At 50.9% G+C, this 16,627-nt stretch overlaps 1 protein-coding gene across 1 annotated transcript in view; it reads right to left on the reverse strand.

Moving 5' to 3' along the window:
* The window catches only part of CNNM4 (cyclin and CBS domain divalent metal cation transport mediator 4), a 34,461-nt gene extending 19,774 nt beyond the window's left edge, over positions 1–14,687 (reverse strand). Inside the window, exon 1 of the mRNA XM_060027315.1 lies at positions 13,212–14,687. Within this exon, the coding sequence (XP_059883298.1) occupies positions 13,212–14,613 (1,402 nt within the window). The 5' untranslated portion in view covers positions 14,614–14,687. The remainder of the gene's footprint in view (positions 1–13,211) is intronic.
* Between the last annotated feature and the right edge of the window lie 1,940 nt (positions 14,688–16,627).

The raw sequence follows: 16,627 nt of genomic DNA on the forward strand, positions 1-16,627 counted from the left end.
GTTTTCTCCTGAACTAACCTAGTAATCCTATCCCCCGTCACAAAAAAAAAAAGGTTTTTGTTCTGTTTCCATTGGTGAAGCCCAGTTGGTTCCTGGTAATCATACACGTTTCCAAATAATTTGTAAACTGTTAAAATCATTCTAGACCTTGATATCAAAATCTGAAGGAGAAAAGAAAAAAAAACCCTAAAGAAGGAGAAAAACTGCAGCAACATTGCCGGTGATGTAAGACGCTTATACTGGTTGTCTGAAGGAGAAGCAGGAAACGGGGAGGGAGAGGGTGATATAATTACTTGCTACGTTCAAATTTGCTCGCCTAAACTGAAATATTAGTTAAAAGAGGGAAAAGGACTCAATTATTAGGCAATTATTTTTCCTGCCACAACAAACAAGCAAACAAAAACCTAACGGGGATACCTTGTAATAATATCTTCCTCAATGTTCTTTTTAATGGCAGAAGAAATACTTATAGGCCTATCTCTCTCATGAACGTAGATGCCAAAATTCTAAACAAAGATATTGGCAAGTCAAATCCAATGACGCGTAAAAAGAATACATCACGGCTAAGTCAGGTTTATTCCAGTTATACAACAAATATTTAAGGGTTAACATTCAAAAATCAATCAGCATAATTGAGAAAAAAAGGAGATTAATCATTCAATCATCTCAGCAGATATTTAAACAAGAATGCCCACTGTCACCAGGTCAGCATGATCCTATACGTCCTAGGCAGTGAAAAAGGCAAGAACAAGATATAAAATGTATAAAGTTTAGCAGTAAATAAATAAAATTGCCATTATTCATAGGCAACATAATTATATGTGTAAAAAAGCCAAAAGAATCTAAAATAAACTATTTGAATTAAATAGTCAGTTTGGCAAGGTCAATGAATTCAGAGTCACTATACAAAAATTAACTACATTTCTCTATCCTTGTGAATATAGCTGGTCTCTGACCCTAGTTCCTGTCACAGAGTTTCCAAAACCCTTGGATTTCCTGAGTGACAGGAGTGTCTTTGTGATGTTAATAAGACGACTCTAGGGAATTCCCTGGCGGTCCAGTGGTTAAGACCCCAGGCCCTCACTGCTGAGGGCCCAGATTCGCTCCCTGGTCGGAGAACTAAGATCCCACAAGTTTCGGGGAGGAGCCAAAAATAATAATAATAATGTTGATGACTCTAGGTGGGACCCTAGAGAGACTGGAGATGGTCACCAGTTAAACTGAAGAGGGCACAAAAGGCCATACCTCCAGGGAAGGCCAATGGCTTAATCAAGTATATGCTAAGGAAGTCCTGATGATAAAAACTCTGGATCCCAGAGCTCAGTGGAGCGTCCAGGTTGGTGAACACACCAATGTACCAGGAGGGTGACACACTCTGGCTCCAGAGGGAGAGGGCATGGAAGCTCCCTGTCCCTCTGACAGACCCCATCCTAGGTACATTCTTTAAAATAAAACTGTAATCGTCAGTGTAGCACTTTCCTGAGTTCTGTGAGCCATTCTAGCGAATTATCAAACCTAAGGGGGAGTCATGAAAACCCCTGAGTGTATAGCCAGTTGGTCAGATGTACACAGGTGGAGGGGACCCCACTTGAGGCTGGCATCTGAGGTGAGAGCCGTCTCTGGAGGACTGAGCCCCTACACCCATGGGGACTGATGCTAATGCCAGGTGGTTGGCACCAGAACTGAACTGCAATACACCCTGGTTGGAACAATCTGTAACAAACAAATGAAAAATAAAACTTTAAAGACACTGCTTAAAATCACTAAATACCTAGCAATAAATCAAGAAAAGAAGTGTAAGACTTCTACACAGAAAATGACTATATTATTGAAAGAAATTAAGAGAGCATGAACTAATGGAGGGGTAACCATGTTTGTAGACTGGAAGATTCATTACTATAAAGATGTCAAGTCTTCAAGTTATCTATAGAGTCAATGCAATTCCATAAAATTCCCAGGCAAAAAAGGTTAAGAATAGTCAAGACAATCTTGAAGAACAAAGAACAAAGTATTGAACATTATCCGGTACCAAAGCTTACTGTAAAAGTACTGCAATTATGTCAATGAGTACTGGAACAAGGAAAAATAAAGAGACTAATGGAAGAGGGTCCAGACCTACAGATATACCATGGTTCAGTGAGGAAAGGACAGTCCTTTCAATGAGTTCTTCTGAAGTAGTTGGACATCCATATGGATTTTTTAAAAAAAGAATCTTGACCTGTAACACATCAAAAACAAAAATAGGGCTTCCCTGGTGGCGCAGTGGTTGAGGGTCCGCCTGCCGATTCAGGGCACACGGGTTCGTGCCCCGGTCCAGGAAGATCCCGCGTGCCGCGAGCGGCTGGGCCCGTGAGCCATGGCCGCCGGGCCTGCGCGTCCAGAGCCTGTGCTCGGAGGCGGGAAGGGCCGCAGCGGTGAGAGGCCCGCGTACCGCAAAAAAAATAATAATAATAAATAAAAATAAATTCCGGAAGGATTATAGATCGCTAAGGTAAACAATACAGCTTCCAGAAGATAACACAGGATTCTAGCTTCCTGCCTTTCATATAGGCAAAGAATCTTCAACGGGGAATCAAAAGCACCAACCACCACAATGGATGAGAAGCAGATGAGAACGTGCTCAGCATCATCAGTCACTAGGGAAATCTATATTAAAATCACAATGAGATACTACCACACACCTACCTGATGGGGTAACTAAAATAAAATAAATAAAGAGCCAACAATACCAGAGTCGTGAGCATAGGAGTGGAAACAGATACAAGCACTTTGGAAAACTGTCTCCTCTATGCCTATACGATGCCCTAGCATTGCTACTCCCAGACATATTCCCAGCAGAACTGGCTACATATAGTCACCAGAAGACATGCCAAGAGTGTTCTTAGTGGCATTATTTGTAAGACTCTCAAAGTGGAAACAATCCAAACGTCCACCAACAGTACCATGGTGGTGTGTTTTTATCATGGAATACTATACAGCAACGAAAAGAGAATGAACTACAGCTACAAGCAACATGCATAAAGTTCATAACCTTAATGTTGAGCAGAAGGACCCGGACATAAGAGTATATACTATACGATTCACTTATAAAAGTTCAGAAACAGAAAAAATTGACCCATGATGATTTGGGGGGCAGGGGCAGTAACTGGGAGGGTGTGCAGGGGGCTTCTAGGATATTGATAATGTTCTATTTCTTGAGCTAAGACGTATTTACACAAGGGTGCTCCTTTGTGAAAACTAGCAAGCTGAATACTTATGATTTAAGCACTTTGCTTCAACAGAAACTTTACTTTAAAACAAATCTAGGAGCTTCCCTGCTGGCACAGTGGTTAAGAATCCGCCTGTCAATGCAGTGGACACAGGTTCGAGCCCTGGTCCAGGAAGGTCTCACATGCCGCGGAGCAACTAAGCTCATGTGCCACAACTACTGAGCCTGCGCTCTAGAGCCCGCGAGCCACAACTACTGAGCCCGCGTGCCACAACTACTGAAATCGTGCACCTAGAGCCCGTGCTCTACAACACGAGAAGCCACCACAATGAGAAGCACGCGCACCGCAACGAAGAGTAGTCCCCGCTCGCCGCAACTAGAGAAAGCCCACGCGCAGCAACGATGACCCAATGCAGCCAAAAATAAATAAATAAATTAATTAAAAAAAATAAAAAATAGAACAAATCTAGGTGGTTGCCGAAAGTGAGAGGTTGGGCAAAACAGGTGAAGGTGGTCAAAAGGTATAAATTTCCAGTTAGAAGTCCTTAAAATTGGGGGGGGGAGGGGGAGGGGAGGGGCGGGGTTTTAAATAAGTCCTGGGGATGTAATGTATAGCATGAGCACTATAGTAAATAGTTAATAAATAATATGTATTGTCTATTTGAAAGTTGCTAAGAGAGTAGACCTTAAAAGTTCTCATCACAAGAAAAAAATTTTTGTAACTATGTGTGGTGATGGATGTTAACTAGACTTATCGCAATGACCACTTCACAACATGCACATACAGCAAATCATTTTGTTTTATACCTGAAACTGATATAATGTAATGTCAATTATATCTCAATTTTTTTAAATGTAGAACTGACAGTAAATTTTCTAGCCTGGGGTTACTGGACTATCCCAATCTTCTGGTCTCTTTCTCAATACCTACAACCCCCCTGAGAACTGACACAGAACAGCAGTCAAGGGCTTGGCCCGTGGAGGGGAGCAGTCTGGGGTGGCCACTTAGCTGTCATGTGGCTGAGAATGAAAGATTCTCAGCCTCTCTGAGCCTCGGTTCCCTGTCTACAGTGCTTGAATTCAGTATTCAACAAAGGCTAACCAGTCATGAAGGCATTTCTTCCTTCTTTAACGATCCCTGCTCTACCCTCTTCCACAGCTTGGGTCTGGGGCATTTCTGGGGAGACTGGGCCTCTTGCGGAGCCTCAGTCCCTTGGATCCCCCTCTTGTTCCTGTTGCTTTTCTATCACAGCCTCTTGCCTCCCTAACTGGGGCACCAGGGAGGACAGTTGACTGGTGGATCCTGAGATGAAAGAACCCACATAGAGGCGCAGCTGGTAAATGTGGCCATGCTCCTTTCCCAGACATCTCCCCAGAGCAGCGACCCCCAGGCCGTGCTCCTGCAGTGAGACCACAAAGGCGCTGGCCATCAGGACGGCTGCCTGAACTTTTCCCAACGTGTGGGAAACAAATAACTGAATGAGGAGCATCTCCTCAGTTTTAAGTTACTTTTCTGGACATTTTTTTTCTTAAGCTCTGGCTTCTGTTACCCTTAACATACATGCTAGGGTCCAGATAAGATGCCATCTGAATTAGCGTGCAATTATATAGCAGGCTCTTTTGACCTCAATGTATTCATAATTCCAAGAAAGACACCACGCCCAGACAGTGGGGCAGCTGCCACCCAAGCCAGTATGTGAGAACCACCGTGGCCCAAGCGGGTGTCAACACCAATGGGGGTAGCTTTGGGATCGTAATAACAATAATTTTTAAAACAGCTGACATTTATTGCACGACAACATGGTGCCAGGCGCTGAGCTGAGCCCCGTACGTGCCCTACCTCATTCTGTCCTCCCCACAACCTCCGGGTTGGGTGCTGTCATTCATGTGGATGACCAATTCACCAGCCACCAAAGAGCAATTTCTCTGAGCCCAAAAGTCAGTCACTATTTTGAGCCTTTTACAAAATGAACTCCACTGCACAAGCGTGTGCTCCCTTTTTAAACTTACTCTCGAGAAAGTTTGATGAGAGACGGACGTGCATTTAAAGCAGGACTCTAGGTGACTGTGCATATGTGCGCGCGCGCACGCGTGTGTGTGTGTGTGTGTGTGTGTGAGAGAGAGAGAGAGAGGAGAGGGAGCGCCTTCCTGGAATGGATAAATCTGTGTGTCTGTCTGCCGGTGGGTGTGGGTAACAGCGTGTAAAAGGATGCCTGAGTGTGTGTGGGATTGAGCCTGCCTGTGTGTGAGTGGGTAGGTGGGTGCGTATGTGTGCATGTATGTGTGTGCGTGTGTGGACGTGGGGGTGTGTGGGTGTGGATGTAGGTGTGGGGTCATGTGTGTGAGTGTGTGGGTGTGGGTGTTTGTGGGTGTCGATATAGGTGTGGGGTCGTGTGTGTGAGTGTGTGGATGTGGGTGTTTGTGGGTGTGTGGGTGTGGGTGTTTGTGGGTGTGGATATAGGTGTGGGGCCGTGTGTGTGCGCGTGTGGACGTGGGTGTGTGTGGGTGTGGATGTAGGTGTGGGGTCGTGTGTGTGCGCGTGTGTGGATGTGGGTGTTTGTTGGTGTGGATGTAGGTGTGGGAATGAGCCTGCCTGGGGCGGGGCAAGGGGTTGCGGGAGGGAAGCTTCCTTCCAACCAAGGCTCCTGGCTGCCAGCTGGCCAGAGACCAGGCGTTCCAGAGAGCCCGGTGAAACCAGTCTTTCGAGAACCCTGCCCAGGTCACGGTAAATAGGCCCTGCAGCAGGGAAGAGACTCTGGCTATAACGTCTGGGGAATGTTCCAGCAACCCTAGGTTTAACCCCCAACGAAACAGGCTGGCGGCTGCACACCCCAGCCCTCTGGGCTCACCTTGTCAGCCACAGAACGCAGCCCAGCCCTCAGTCTGTGGAAATCCTCCTAGACACTCCCCCTAAGAATCCCAGGGATAAAAAGGGATTTCACTTCTTATCAGAGGAGAAATCTGAAGAACCGATCTAAACTGTGTTCCAAAAAGCAGAGCACAAAATTGTACGTAGACAGTGATTTCAATGTGAAAACACGTAAGGGCAGCTAATGAGAGAGAGCATGGCTGTAAAAATGAAAATGAAAAAAAAAAAAATGAAAATGATTTTGAGCCTGTTGTCTTGTTACAAGATTTTTTAAACTTTAAAAAAAAAAAGATTAACTTTCTAAAAAGTTATCAAAGTAAATTAAAATATTAAAAGTGCTTCTTGGGGCTTCCCTGGTGGCGCAGTGGTTGAGAGTCAGCCTGCCGATGAAGGGGACACGGGTTCGTGCCCCGGTCCGGGAAGATCCCACATGCCGCGGAGCGGCTGGGCCCGTGGGCCATGGCCGCTGAGCCTGCGCGTCCGGAGCCTGTGCTCCGCAACGGGAGAGGCCACAGCAGTGAGAGGCCCGCGTGCCGCAAAAAAAAAAAAAAGAAAAAGTGCTTCTTTCTAAGTCACAGGCTTCTGGATTGTTTGGTTTTGATTTCTGCCTGTTTTCAAAGGTTCTGATGATGATATGTAGGTCTTTTTAATTAACATTAAGGAAAAGAAATTCCCTAATAAATGGAACAGGAATACAGTAAGTAGTCCAGAATCCAGTCTATGAAATGAGCCAGGAGTCCTTTCTGTAGCCACAAAGCCTTTTACAGATGGATGTCCTGGGACGCTCGGGTGTGATGAGAGGGGTAACCCGAGGTTCAGGACAGGAGAGCACCCTGTCATAGGGCAGCTGTGCCCAATGGCAGATGGAGGGGCTCGGAGAACAAGGGGAGAGGACGGGATCAAACGGCAGCAACAGCACCAGGAAGCTGCTCCCCGTCCTCTTAACTGAGGGCCACCTTGGGCACCTCTAGGAAATTCCATAACCCTCACATCCTCCTGGCAAGTTCTCCTGAGAAGTTCTGCAGGACTCAAAACTCCCTAAGGCCAAAGGAAGGCAGAAAGAGAGAGCCAGCCCTAGGACAGGCAAGGCAAGCTGTCCCTCCCCGCAGGCTGGGCTGAAGGAACCAGGGGGCTCCCCTAAAATCAATCACCAAGTCAGCGACATAAGGGTCCGGTCCGCCCTCCCCCTCTAGGCACACTCCCCTCTTAGAGAGTGTCTGATAAACAGGCTTGCGGCCCCTGCCTTCGAGGAGACAGACTGGCAGGAAAACGTCATGCGAGGCACCACTCCTTTCCCTCAAGGATATCCTAGCTGTTCAGTTACCTGGTTCATCAGCAGGACAGCACTACCTCGGGAGACGGGCACACAGTGGTGGCCCCTCCCAGCCCCTCTGGAAAGAACTGAGAGGCGGTCACATATGCAGAAGCAGTTTCCACCAAAGTCGGGGCACCAAGGACTGAGAAGCTCATTTCTCACCCTTTGGTCTCGTCCAAGTGCTCCCAGAACAAGAGGCACAGACAGGAAAAGTACTGTGTCTATTCCCCCTCGAAGATCCAGCTGAAATGTCAGATCTCTACTGACAAGACAAGCAAGGCTCCGGCTTCCGGAGGGTCCCCTGCCCCTATCCATTTCTCCTGCAGGACACAGGAGAAGTGTGGTTTTGTGTTTCTGTGCACTGTTTTCCATATTAAACATCTGTACAGTACCACCTGTCCTGACCAGAGAAGTCCAGGAAAACTCTAGAGCTGGTCTTTTGAATTAGAAATACAAGACTTTTGACAAGTAAAGATCTAAGAAGCTCTTATTAGGGCCTAGCCGTAAGGCAGAGCCTTCCAGTACACAAATAATAGCTTTAGGAAGAGATCTGTAAATAGAAGATGGGTGAGGTGCTCTCAGCTCTGGCTCCTCTATGGAAGCTGGCGCACGGACTGCACACGCACCACACTGAAGAGAAAGTGAGCAGCAGCCTGGCCAGTGTTTTGTCAGTTGCTCCGCTGGCATCTCTGCCCCAACAGGCAGCTCCTGTCACTCGCTCAGATATACTTGCCCCGGGGGAATCTTCTTGAGATCAGATCACCAGCTCAGTTCAAGAGTGTTTCCAGGTGGAGCTGTCCGAGATCAGGTGTAGAGCTGCCTTCGCTCTCCACTCTGGAGGCCGCCCTCTCCCAGAACCTCGTGACCACTGTCCCATCCCACAGCTGGGCTCAGCACTCGCCCTATGCGACCTCCCCAGGAGGCTCCCCAGACCAGGCCTGCATGGCTCTTTCTCATCTCGCCAGAGAGCCGCTTGGGCCAGGCTTCTCCATGCCTCACACGCTCTGCCTGCTCTCAGTTGGCTCCCAAACCTTTCAGCCGGGTCCCCGCCTCACTCCCGAGCCCCACGTGCCACTTCCCCCGCATACCTGCCTGGATGGACTGCACCCTCGTGCTGCTTGGGGTGGTCCAGGGCCAGCAGAACGGGCATCATCGGAGAGCTTGTCAGAAAGGCAGACCCTTGGGCCGCACCCCAAACCCACTGAGTTCTCATCTGCGTTTGAACAGAATATCTAGGCAGTCGGACATTCGTTGAAGCGACAGGTGCTCCGGTGCACACAATGCTGGGCACAGAAGTCTGATAAAGGGTGACACCGTTATTATTTAGCACCACCCCTCCCTCCGCCCTCACCAAACTGGCTCTGCTTCCCTCCTCTGCCCACTCCCGTCAAATGACAACATCATCAACTTGAATCCCAGGCAAAACCCTCAGATGTTCACAACTACTTCCCACCCCGACTAATAATCACTGGGCTCTGTCATTCTGACTGCAGAAGCGTCTGGAGGCCTAGGCCTTCCCGGGTCCCACCGTGCCTACCTGTCTCCCTGGTAGACAGCGGCTGCTGTGAAGAGGGCTGTGTTAGTCCTCTGACTCCCAAAAGCTAGCACACCGTCTGACACACAGGCTTCCAAAAGTTAGATGTTTGTTGAACAAATGAAAAGAACAAGCAGGTGGAGGGAAATAAGATACTTAAGGTGCGCCAGACGGGAGGAACCCAAAGCAAATGCAAAAATTATGCAGTGTTCTGTCCAGCCTGTATAAAGTTGTTTCAGGAATAATATTAAGCAGGTGGGGAAAATGTGATGTGACAGAGCTGGAAATATGGGAGGAGTTTTCGAGAAATTATTTCTAGCTTTTTCCCTCCAAAATATAACTCACTAACTGTTTATGAGGAGCAGTAATAGGTGCAAGGTTACCCCAGGGGTCAGTGACCAAAGACTAAAGAAGTGCTGAATGCCTGGGACGGGCAGGAATGCCCCGGAGGGAGGGGGAGGGAGGGGCACAGCAGAAGCTGGAGGGTGGGTTTCAATGAGGGGCGGAGCTTCCAAACTCTCAAGTGGAGAGTTCATTCATTACTGTGCTTCCAGAGTCTGGGGGAGCATCTGTGGTGAAGGAAAAACACAGCAGGGCCAGGAGCAGCCCAGGGAAGCTTCATTTTAAGATTTCGAGCTGTAGCCAAACTCAACCAAAACTCGCAGTACTGCGAACATTCTAGACGAGGTTTAAGTGGAAGGACCAAGGTTCAAATTGCAGGAGCCTCTCAGTGGCCTCACAGCTCTCACCAATTAGTGGGTCTTACTCCTGAGAGCCTGCAGCACGAGGCATCGTGTCTTGCACATAGCACGGGGTTCAGTAAACAGTGACAGCTGCCTTGAGTTGGAAGGCAGAAGCGGCTGGGAAGCTGTCACCTCGTTGCTTTGGTCCCTAGGCGAAGCTCAGCGCCCCCAGGCCTGCAGTGACTCTCTGAGCCTGTCTCTACGTGTGTGGGAGCATATTCATGACTCCCACTAATGAGTGAAGCCACGTCAGCTCTTGATGGTCAAAGACCGCTTATTCACTGAGAACCTGAGGCACAGGGAAGGAGAACCAAGACTCCACACTCTGCTTCTCAGTCCCTGACCTGAACCTCTGATACATGTGTCACTGCAGGAGCACCTCCTGGCTTTCTTGGGGCAGCTGGAAATGTCAAGTCCCTGGACAACAGCACAACACACCCATTTTTCTTTAGCCCTTATCAGCTCGTCAAAATTCTAACACTTCTGGAATGCGGATAATTCTCTCTCAAAGCTGACAGGTCATTCTTTCATTCAGTGACTTTTTATTGAGGTCTTACTATGTGCCAAGAACCATGTTACGTGCCAGAGATATATTGGTGAACAGAACTTAGAGCCCTGCCCTTTGGAACTGACATTCTAGTGGGAAGAGACAGACAATAAAAAACAAAGTAAACTGGTAAATTGTACAGTTGTTAGAAAGTAGTATGAGAAAAAGAAAAATGAGCACAGGGTAGGTCTGGGTAGATCAGGAAGGTCAGGGTGGGAAGGGGGTTACAGTTTTAACTAGGGTGACAGGAAGGCCTCACTGAGAAGGTGAAGTTGAAGCAGACCCGAGAAAGGGGAGAGTAAGCCATGCAAAGTCTAGGAAGAACATTCCTGCCTGAGGGAACAGCCAGGGCAAAGGCTCTAGGGTGGGAGTGTCCTCAAGGCCAGCAAGGCTAGCAGGGCTTGCCAGAGACAGCCATTCGCTTGTTGCTCATTCATCCTTTAAGAAACATTTACTGTTAATTTCTTTGCTAGCAACTGAGTGGAGAAAACACTAATAAGGCATGATCCCAACCCTCAGGGAGCTTATAATGCTGGTGGGTAAGGTGGAGATAAAATGACCTGAAAAGAGGATTTTACACCAGCAGCGGAAAGACTCTGGCAGAATTCAGGACCCTCACCTGAAGGTGAGGTGAAGGAGGTGCCAAAGAGTCCCCTGAGGCGCAGAAAAGACCCTCGGCTAGACTAGCAGGCACCCTGGCCCCGATTTTGGTGCTGATGATGCTGCTGGCTGTGTTAACCTGGCTTGGTGGGTTTTCTTAGCTAAAAAAGGAGCCTTCCAAACACCAGATTTGTAAAGAAAATCCTTTACGTTGCAGGTGTACACTACGCGTTTGCCGCGTCCTGGAGGGCCTCAGACTGAAAAGGTAGATGCCAGATGGAAAGATCTGCCAGAGGTCACACTGCGGGGAGCCCAGCATGGCAACGAACAAGGAAGTGATGGTGTAACACCCCGGGTACGTTCACTCGGTGTGACCATCCCTCACACTTGCATCTCCAGGGCCTCACACTGCACAGGGCAGACTGTGCCTGTGTTCCCATGGAATTACCAGCACCCCCTCCAGGCCTCAGTCTCAGGCTGCAAGCCTGTTACGGAGGAGAGTCCAGTGGACTAAAATGTGCATCTGCAGAGCCCCACGCAGCAGTGCTCTGGCCTGAGAGATGCTAGCTCTGCTTCCTCAGCTTCAGGAAGCGGTACCTTATTTTTTTTATTTATTTATATTTTTGAGTCCAAAGGTGGCCCTGCCGAGACCCAGGAAGCTCCCACCCTGCTGATCAGGGGCTGAGAAGCCTGACCAAGCCAGTCCATACAGGTTGGATCCAGATGTGGGCTGAACGATGCTTGTCGGGCGTGTCACCAGCAACAGTCCCAAAGACCATCGAGGCGGTAAGGAGGAAGCTGCCCTGCTGAGTCCTAACCCGGTTCCCGACCAAGCAACATGGGAGAGGTCCTCTGGGCCTCGAGGCTGCAGGGTGGGGTGGGGCACAAATCCTCAGTGCTCTTCTGTTGAGACCCCGAAGCTCCCCCCAGGCTGTGCCGTCACCACGGGTCCCTCTGCAGCGAGACGGCCTTACTGGGCTGTCTCCCACTCAAGTCCTCCTCAGCTCTGACGCTGAGATTCAGTCTTTCAAACTGAAAAAGGGAAGGTACCTGGCCCTGACCCCGACCCCAGCATCCTTGCCAGGCCAGCTCCTCCCAAACCCACTCCATCACCCACTGATTCAAGCCAGTTCAAGCTCTCCTCCACTCTCGGTTCCAGAAATGACTGAAAAGGGTCCGGGCGCTGGCTCCCAGCTAGAAGCTAGAAGCCCTCAGCCAGAGGGAGTTCCACCAATGGGAAACACAGCCAAGTCCCCAGGTTTAGGATAAGGCCCCTCCCCCTCTTCCTCCATTCCTTTATAAAGACCTTCCCTTTCTGCCTCCTCTCTCCCTTTGGCCTAGGAGGGTTTTACTCCATAATTGGTTTGTTTACTGTCACTCTGAAGGCTTTGGGGTGGCAGAGGTAGGAGAGAAGTTTTGTTGCAAGTGAGGAAAGGGGTGTGTGCCCTGAGCTCTGAGGCTGGTGAGTAAACCCTCCGAGTGTCTCTCTAACTACCTGAAAATCGGCCAAGAACCCATGTGAGAAAAAAACACAAGGCAATGCAAGGCCCGCTGAAGATTCCCAGCAGACCACAGGAGGGAAGCTTCTGTTTGGCGCCTGGGAAAGACAGAACAATAACCAAAACTTAATCGGCTTGCTTCTGCTGCATAGTCCAAAGCGTTACTTGGCATTGCTCTGGGCGGGGAGCCAACCAGAGCCCTCCCAATTCAGCTTCTGTGGGCCAGGAGCTCCAGGGACACTGTTCCCCTGCTCCAAAACCTTCCAGAGCTCCAAGCTTCCAGCAGTCTGACTGCCCTGACTTTCAGGCTCTTCCTGAGGCCCCAGATGACTCAGTCTCTCCCCCACTGACCAGTGATCAGCAGAGCCTGTACCCACAGGAACATGACCACCTGCTGGGCCACAAGCACATCCTTTGCTCCCCAACTCAGCTTCTCTGCTCGAGGGGTTCCCTCTGCCTCAAGTACCAAGTGTCCCCACCTTTCAAGGCTCTCCTCAAATGTTCTCTCCCCTGTGAAGGCTTTCCCAGTTCACCTGCCCCTTCCCCACCCGACCCTTTCCCCACCTGACCCCAGTGAGACGTGCTTGTCCTAATCTCCATGCCCTGGTGTTGGCCTCTTCTGAGGCATTAGCTTCCCTCTGTCTGGCTCCCAGGTGGGTGAGTGTGTCTTGCTCTGCTTTGATTCACCTGAAGCGCAAAGCACGGCTCCTGGCAGACAGCAGATGCTTAAGAACTGTTTCTGCGGCCCTGAGTACCGTTCACCTCAGAGGCACAGGAGGTGCTGAGCAAAGGGACACAGAGTCACGCAAATGGAACGCTAAGATCAGCAGACACAAACCAGGCAAGGATACGCGCGACACCACAAAGAGTGAAGCGGGAGCTGCATCAGGCCTTACCCTTCTTGAACTCCTCCAGCATGGCATCCAGCTTGGTATCATGGAAGACGAAGTGCACTGGGTGGTTGTAGAAGCGGGTGATGGTCTTGAGGGGGGTGCAGTCATCGGGGTCCACGAAGGCCAAGTCTTTGACGTAGAGAATATCTACGATGTTGGATTGCTCGTCTTCATACACGGGGATGCGCGTGTAGCCGCTTTCCATAATCTCCGACATGGTGTTGAAGTCCAGGATGGCATCGTTCCGGATCATGAAGCAGTCCTGCAGCTGGGTCATGATATCCTCCACGGTTTTGGTCCGGAGTTCCAGGGCCCCCTGGATCATGTTCAGCTCCTCTTTCACGAGGTCATTATAGGGTTCCGTCACCTTCAACATCTCCATCAGCTTCTCCCGATTGTAAACGGTGCGGATCTCCTGACCCAGGAAAAAGTCCAGGAGCTTGCTGATGGGGAAACTGAGGGGGAAGGTGAGTAGCATAAAGAATTTGGTGAGAATGATAGTGTTCGCGCCCACAGCCAGCCCATGTCGGGAGCACAGGGCCTGAGGCACAATCTCCCCAAAGATGACAATGCCTATGGTGGAGAAGGCCACGGCCACCAGCCCAGACCCGATGAGGTTATCTACAAGGATGGTGAGGGAGGTGTTGACCAGCACGTTTCCCAGGAGCAGGGAGCAGAGCAAGTAGTTGCCCTTGCGTCGGATGGGCTCGATCTTGCGGGCATAGCGCCTCTCCTTCTGAGTGCCACAGTTCTGCACGATGCTCAGCTCCATGGGGTCCAGGGCCATAAGCCCCAGATTGAGGCCAGAAAATATGCCCGACAGCACTAGCAGCACCAAAATGAGGAGGATGTGCAGCCAGAGGGGCAGGAACCTCCCAGCCTCCTCCACCATGAAGAGCAGCGAGTCCTTGTCCGTCCACTTCTGCCAGGGTCCGTCCACGCCGGCGCGGGTGCACAGCGCATACAGCTTCATGTTCTCGCTCCTCCGGAGGAACTTAGTGAGCACCACCAGCATCCCGGACGTGTCCCCGCGGCTCACGTTGACCAGCTTCTGGACGACCAGGTCCTTGGTGAGCTCGGGGCAGCTGGTGGAGTTGTGGATGGTCTCGGCGTTGTCCACCTCGGTGAAGGAGATCAGGTTGCTGGAGAGGGAGCCCAGCCTCTGGCCGTACAGCCTCAGGTTCACCGTGCTGCCCTCGGACACGAAGATGATGCCATCCGAGTTCATCCCGCACGATTTGTTGCAGCTCGCCAGCCTCATGCCCAGGATCGCGCTCCGCTGGGGGTCGCCCTGGCCGCGGGCCCCCCGCGCCCACAGCAGCACCAGCAGCACCGGCGCCACCAGGAGGAGGCGCCCTCGGGCCGGCCCGCCGCCCGGGCGCCCGCCCCCGCCCACCGGCGCCATGTTGCTCCGGCTCGGCCGCCGCCGCTGCCCGCGCCCCTCCGCGCAGCCCCTCTCACGCCGCCGATCCTGCCGCTCCGCCGCCGCCGAGCCAACTGCCCGGGCCGCCTGCCTGACGTCAGGTCAGCGCCCCGCCTGCCACGCCACGCCACGCCCCTCATTTGCATGGGAGGCCCCCGCCTCCTGGCGCGCGGCTCCAGCGCCCTCCCTTAAGGAGGTCCGGCATTTAAGGTGGGGCGGTGTGGGAGCGCGGGAGCCGCGGGCGAGCGCACGCCCCGCCCTTCTCCTCGCACGCCTTTCCGCTCTCTCGGCGGGTCCTTCTCTCCTCCTCCCCGACTTGCTCTCTCGACCACGTAGTTCCTCTTCCGCAGCCCAGACTGGGCTTGGTTGCTGGGCTCTTTTCCCTTCCCCAGAAATCTGCAGCTCGGGGCGGTGGCCCTTCTCTGCAAGAACCTCTCGGAAGCAGCACCGCGTTGTGAGAAAATTGATTTTCTGCTATGAAAAAAGAAAAGGAGAACCTGAGGGCATAGGTCTGAGGGAGGTCTTCAAGTCCACCGGCATTGTTCTGGAACTCCCGGGGGTTTTGCCCACCTTGTCCCAAGACCAGAAGTGGGTTCCCCAGGCCCAGGCCCGAGGTCTCCTTTCGGGGGCCAGTGGAGGGAAAATCTGGGGAACTGAAGCTGTAGGATGTACCCGCAGATAGAAGGGCCAGGGTCTGTCGTTTCCATTTAGGACACAAATATTGAGCACCTACTACGGTCATTTGTTCCAGACTCAAACAGTACAGCAGTGAATGAGCCAAAGTTCCTGCCCCCTGGCGTTTGCAGTCTAGGATAGGAAACCGGCAATAAACAAACACGTACGTAATATTTTTTTAATCTTCCCAACAACCCTAAGAGGTAGTGTTATTATTTCCATATTACAGATGAAGAAATTGAGTCTAGGCACAAATCAGAGTCCACCCAGACTGTTATCTTCAGAGCAGGCCTGGGTGACTTTGGGTAAGGCAAGTTAGAATGTCTCTCAGCCCCATTTTCTTCATCTGTAAAATGGGGATAAGAATGGTAACACAGCAGCATCCCACTAAGCTTGTGGGAACAGCTGGCCTAGGCACTGAACAGGACAGAACAACTCTGTGAATGTTCTTTGACTATGCAGCTGTTGTTGTTATTGTTGTTGCTGTTATTATCTGCCCTGCTGGGACCAAACCCCTAACCCCAAATTGTGGTGACTGACCCTGGGGCAGCTGCCTGTGGAAACAAGCTGAGACGCGCAGCGCCAGGCCCAGCCCTGAAATGACTGCTTCCTGGGCGGCCCTACCTCGATGTCAGTCGGCAACTATGAATTGAGCACTAAGCACTCAGGGTGTGGGGGGGAAAGACCAACCGCAGCTGCCATCCAGTGAGGGAGAAGGAGACAGACAGACAAACATCCTTATAATTGCAGAGGTGTGCTGACGGGAGGATCGGGTACCAGGTTGACCACTGGGTCTTGGACCAAGTTTTCTCCCAGCCCTGGAGACAGAATCCATTTCACTGTCTCCCTGCAGAAACACTTGTGTTTATTTTTATTACGGTATACTGTTTGCCAATAAAAGCAACAATCAATACCAGCCGGAAGGAGACTAAACAGAGAGGAACAATAATATAGTGTTTTAGGAGGAGGCGTGGTGGCAGAGACCTGATTCAACTAAGCCCTGTTAGCAAGGGTAGAGGATGCTGTGTGCTAGGCCAGCCTGAAGCGACCCCTTGCAGATGCCTCACTTCATATTCCATAGTGAGTGTCCAGCCTGCCAGTTTTTCAGAAAACAGGAGAATCAGATGGGCACTGGCCAACACAGAATAAAAGCAGAGGGCTTCCCTGGTGGCGCAGTGGTTAAGAATCTGCCTGCCAATGCAAGGGACACTGGTTCGTGCCCTGGCCCGGGAAGACCCCACATGCCGTGGAGCAACTAAGCCCGTGCACCACAACTATTGAGCCTGAGCTCTACAGCCCGCAAGCCACAACTACTGAGCCC

The sequence above is a fragment of the Delphinus delphis genome, chromosome 12 (genome assembly GCF_949987515.2).
Source record: "Delphinus delphis chromosome 12, mDelDel1.2, whole genome shotgun sequence".
NCBI classification, from domain to species: domain Eukaryota; kingdom Metazoa; phylum Chordata; class Mammalia; order Artiodactyla; family Delphinidae; genus Delphinus; species Delphinus delphis.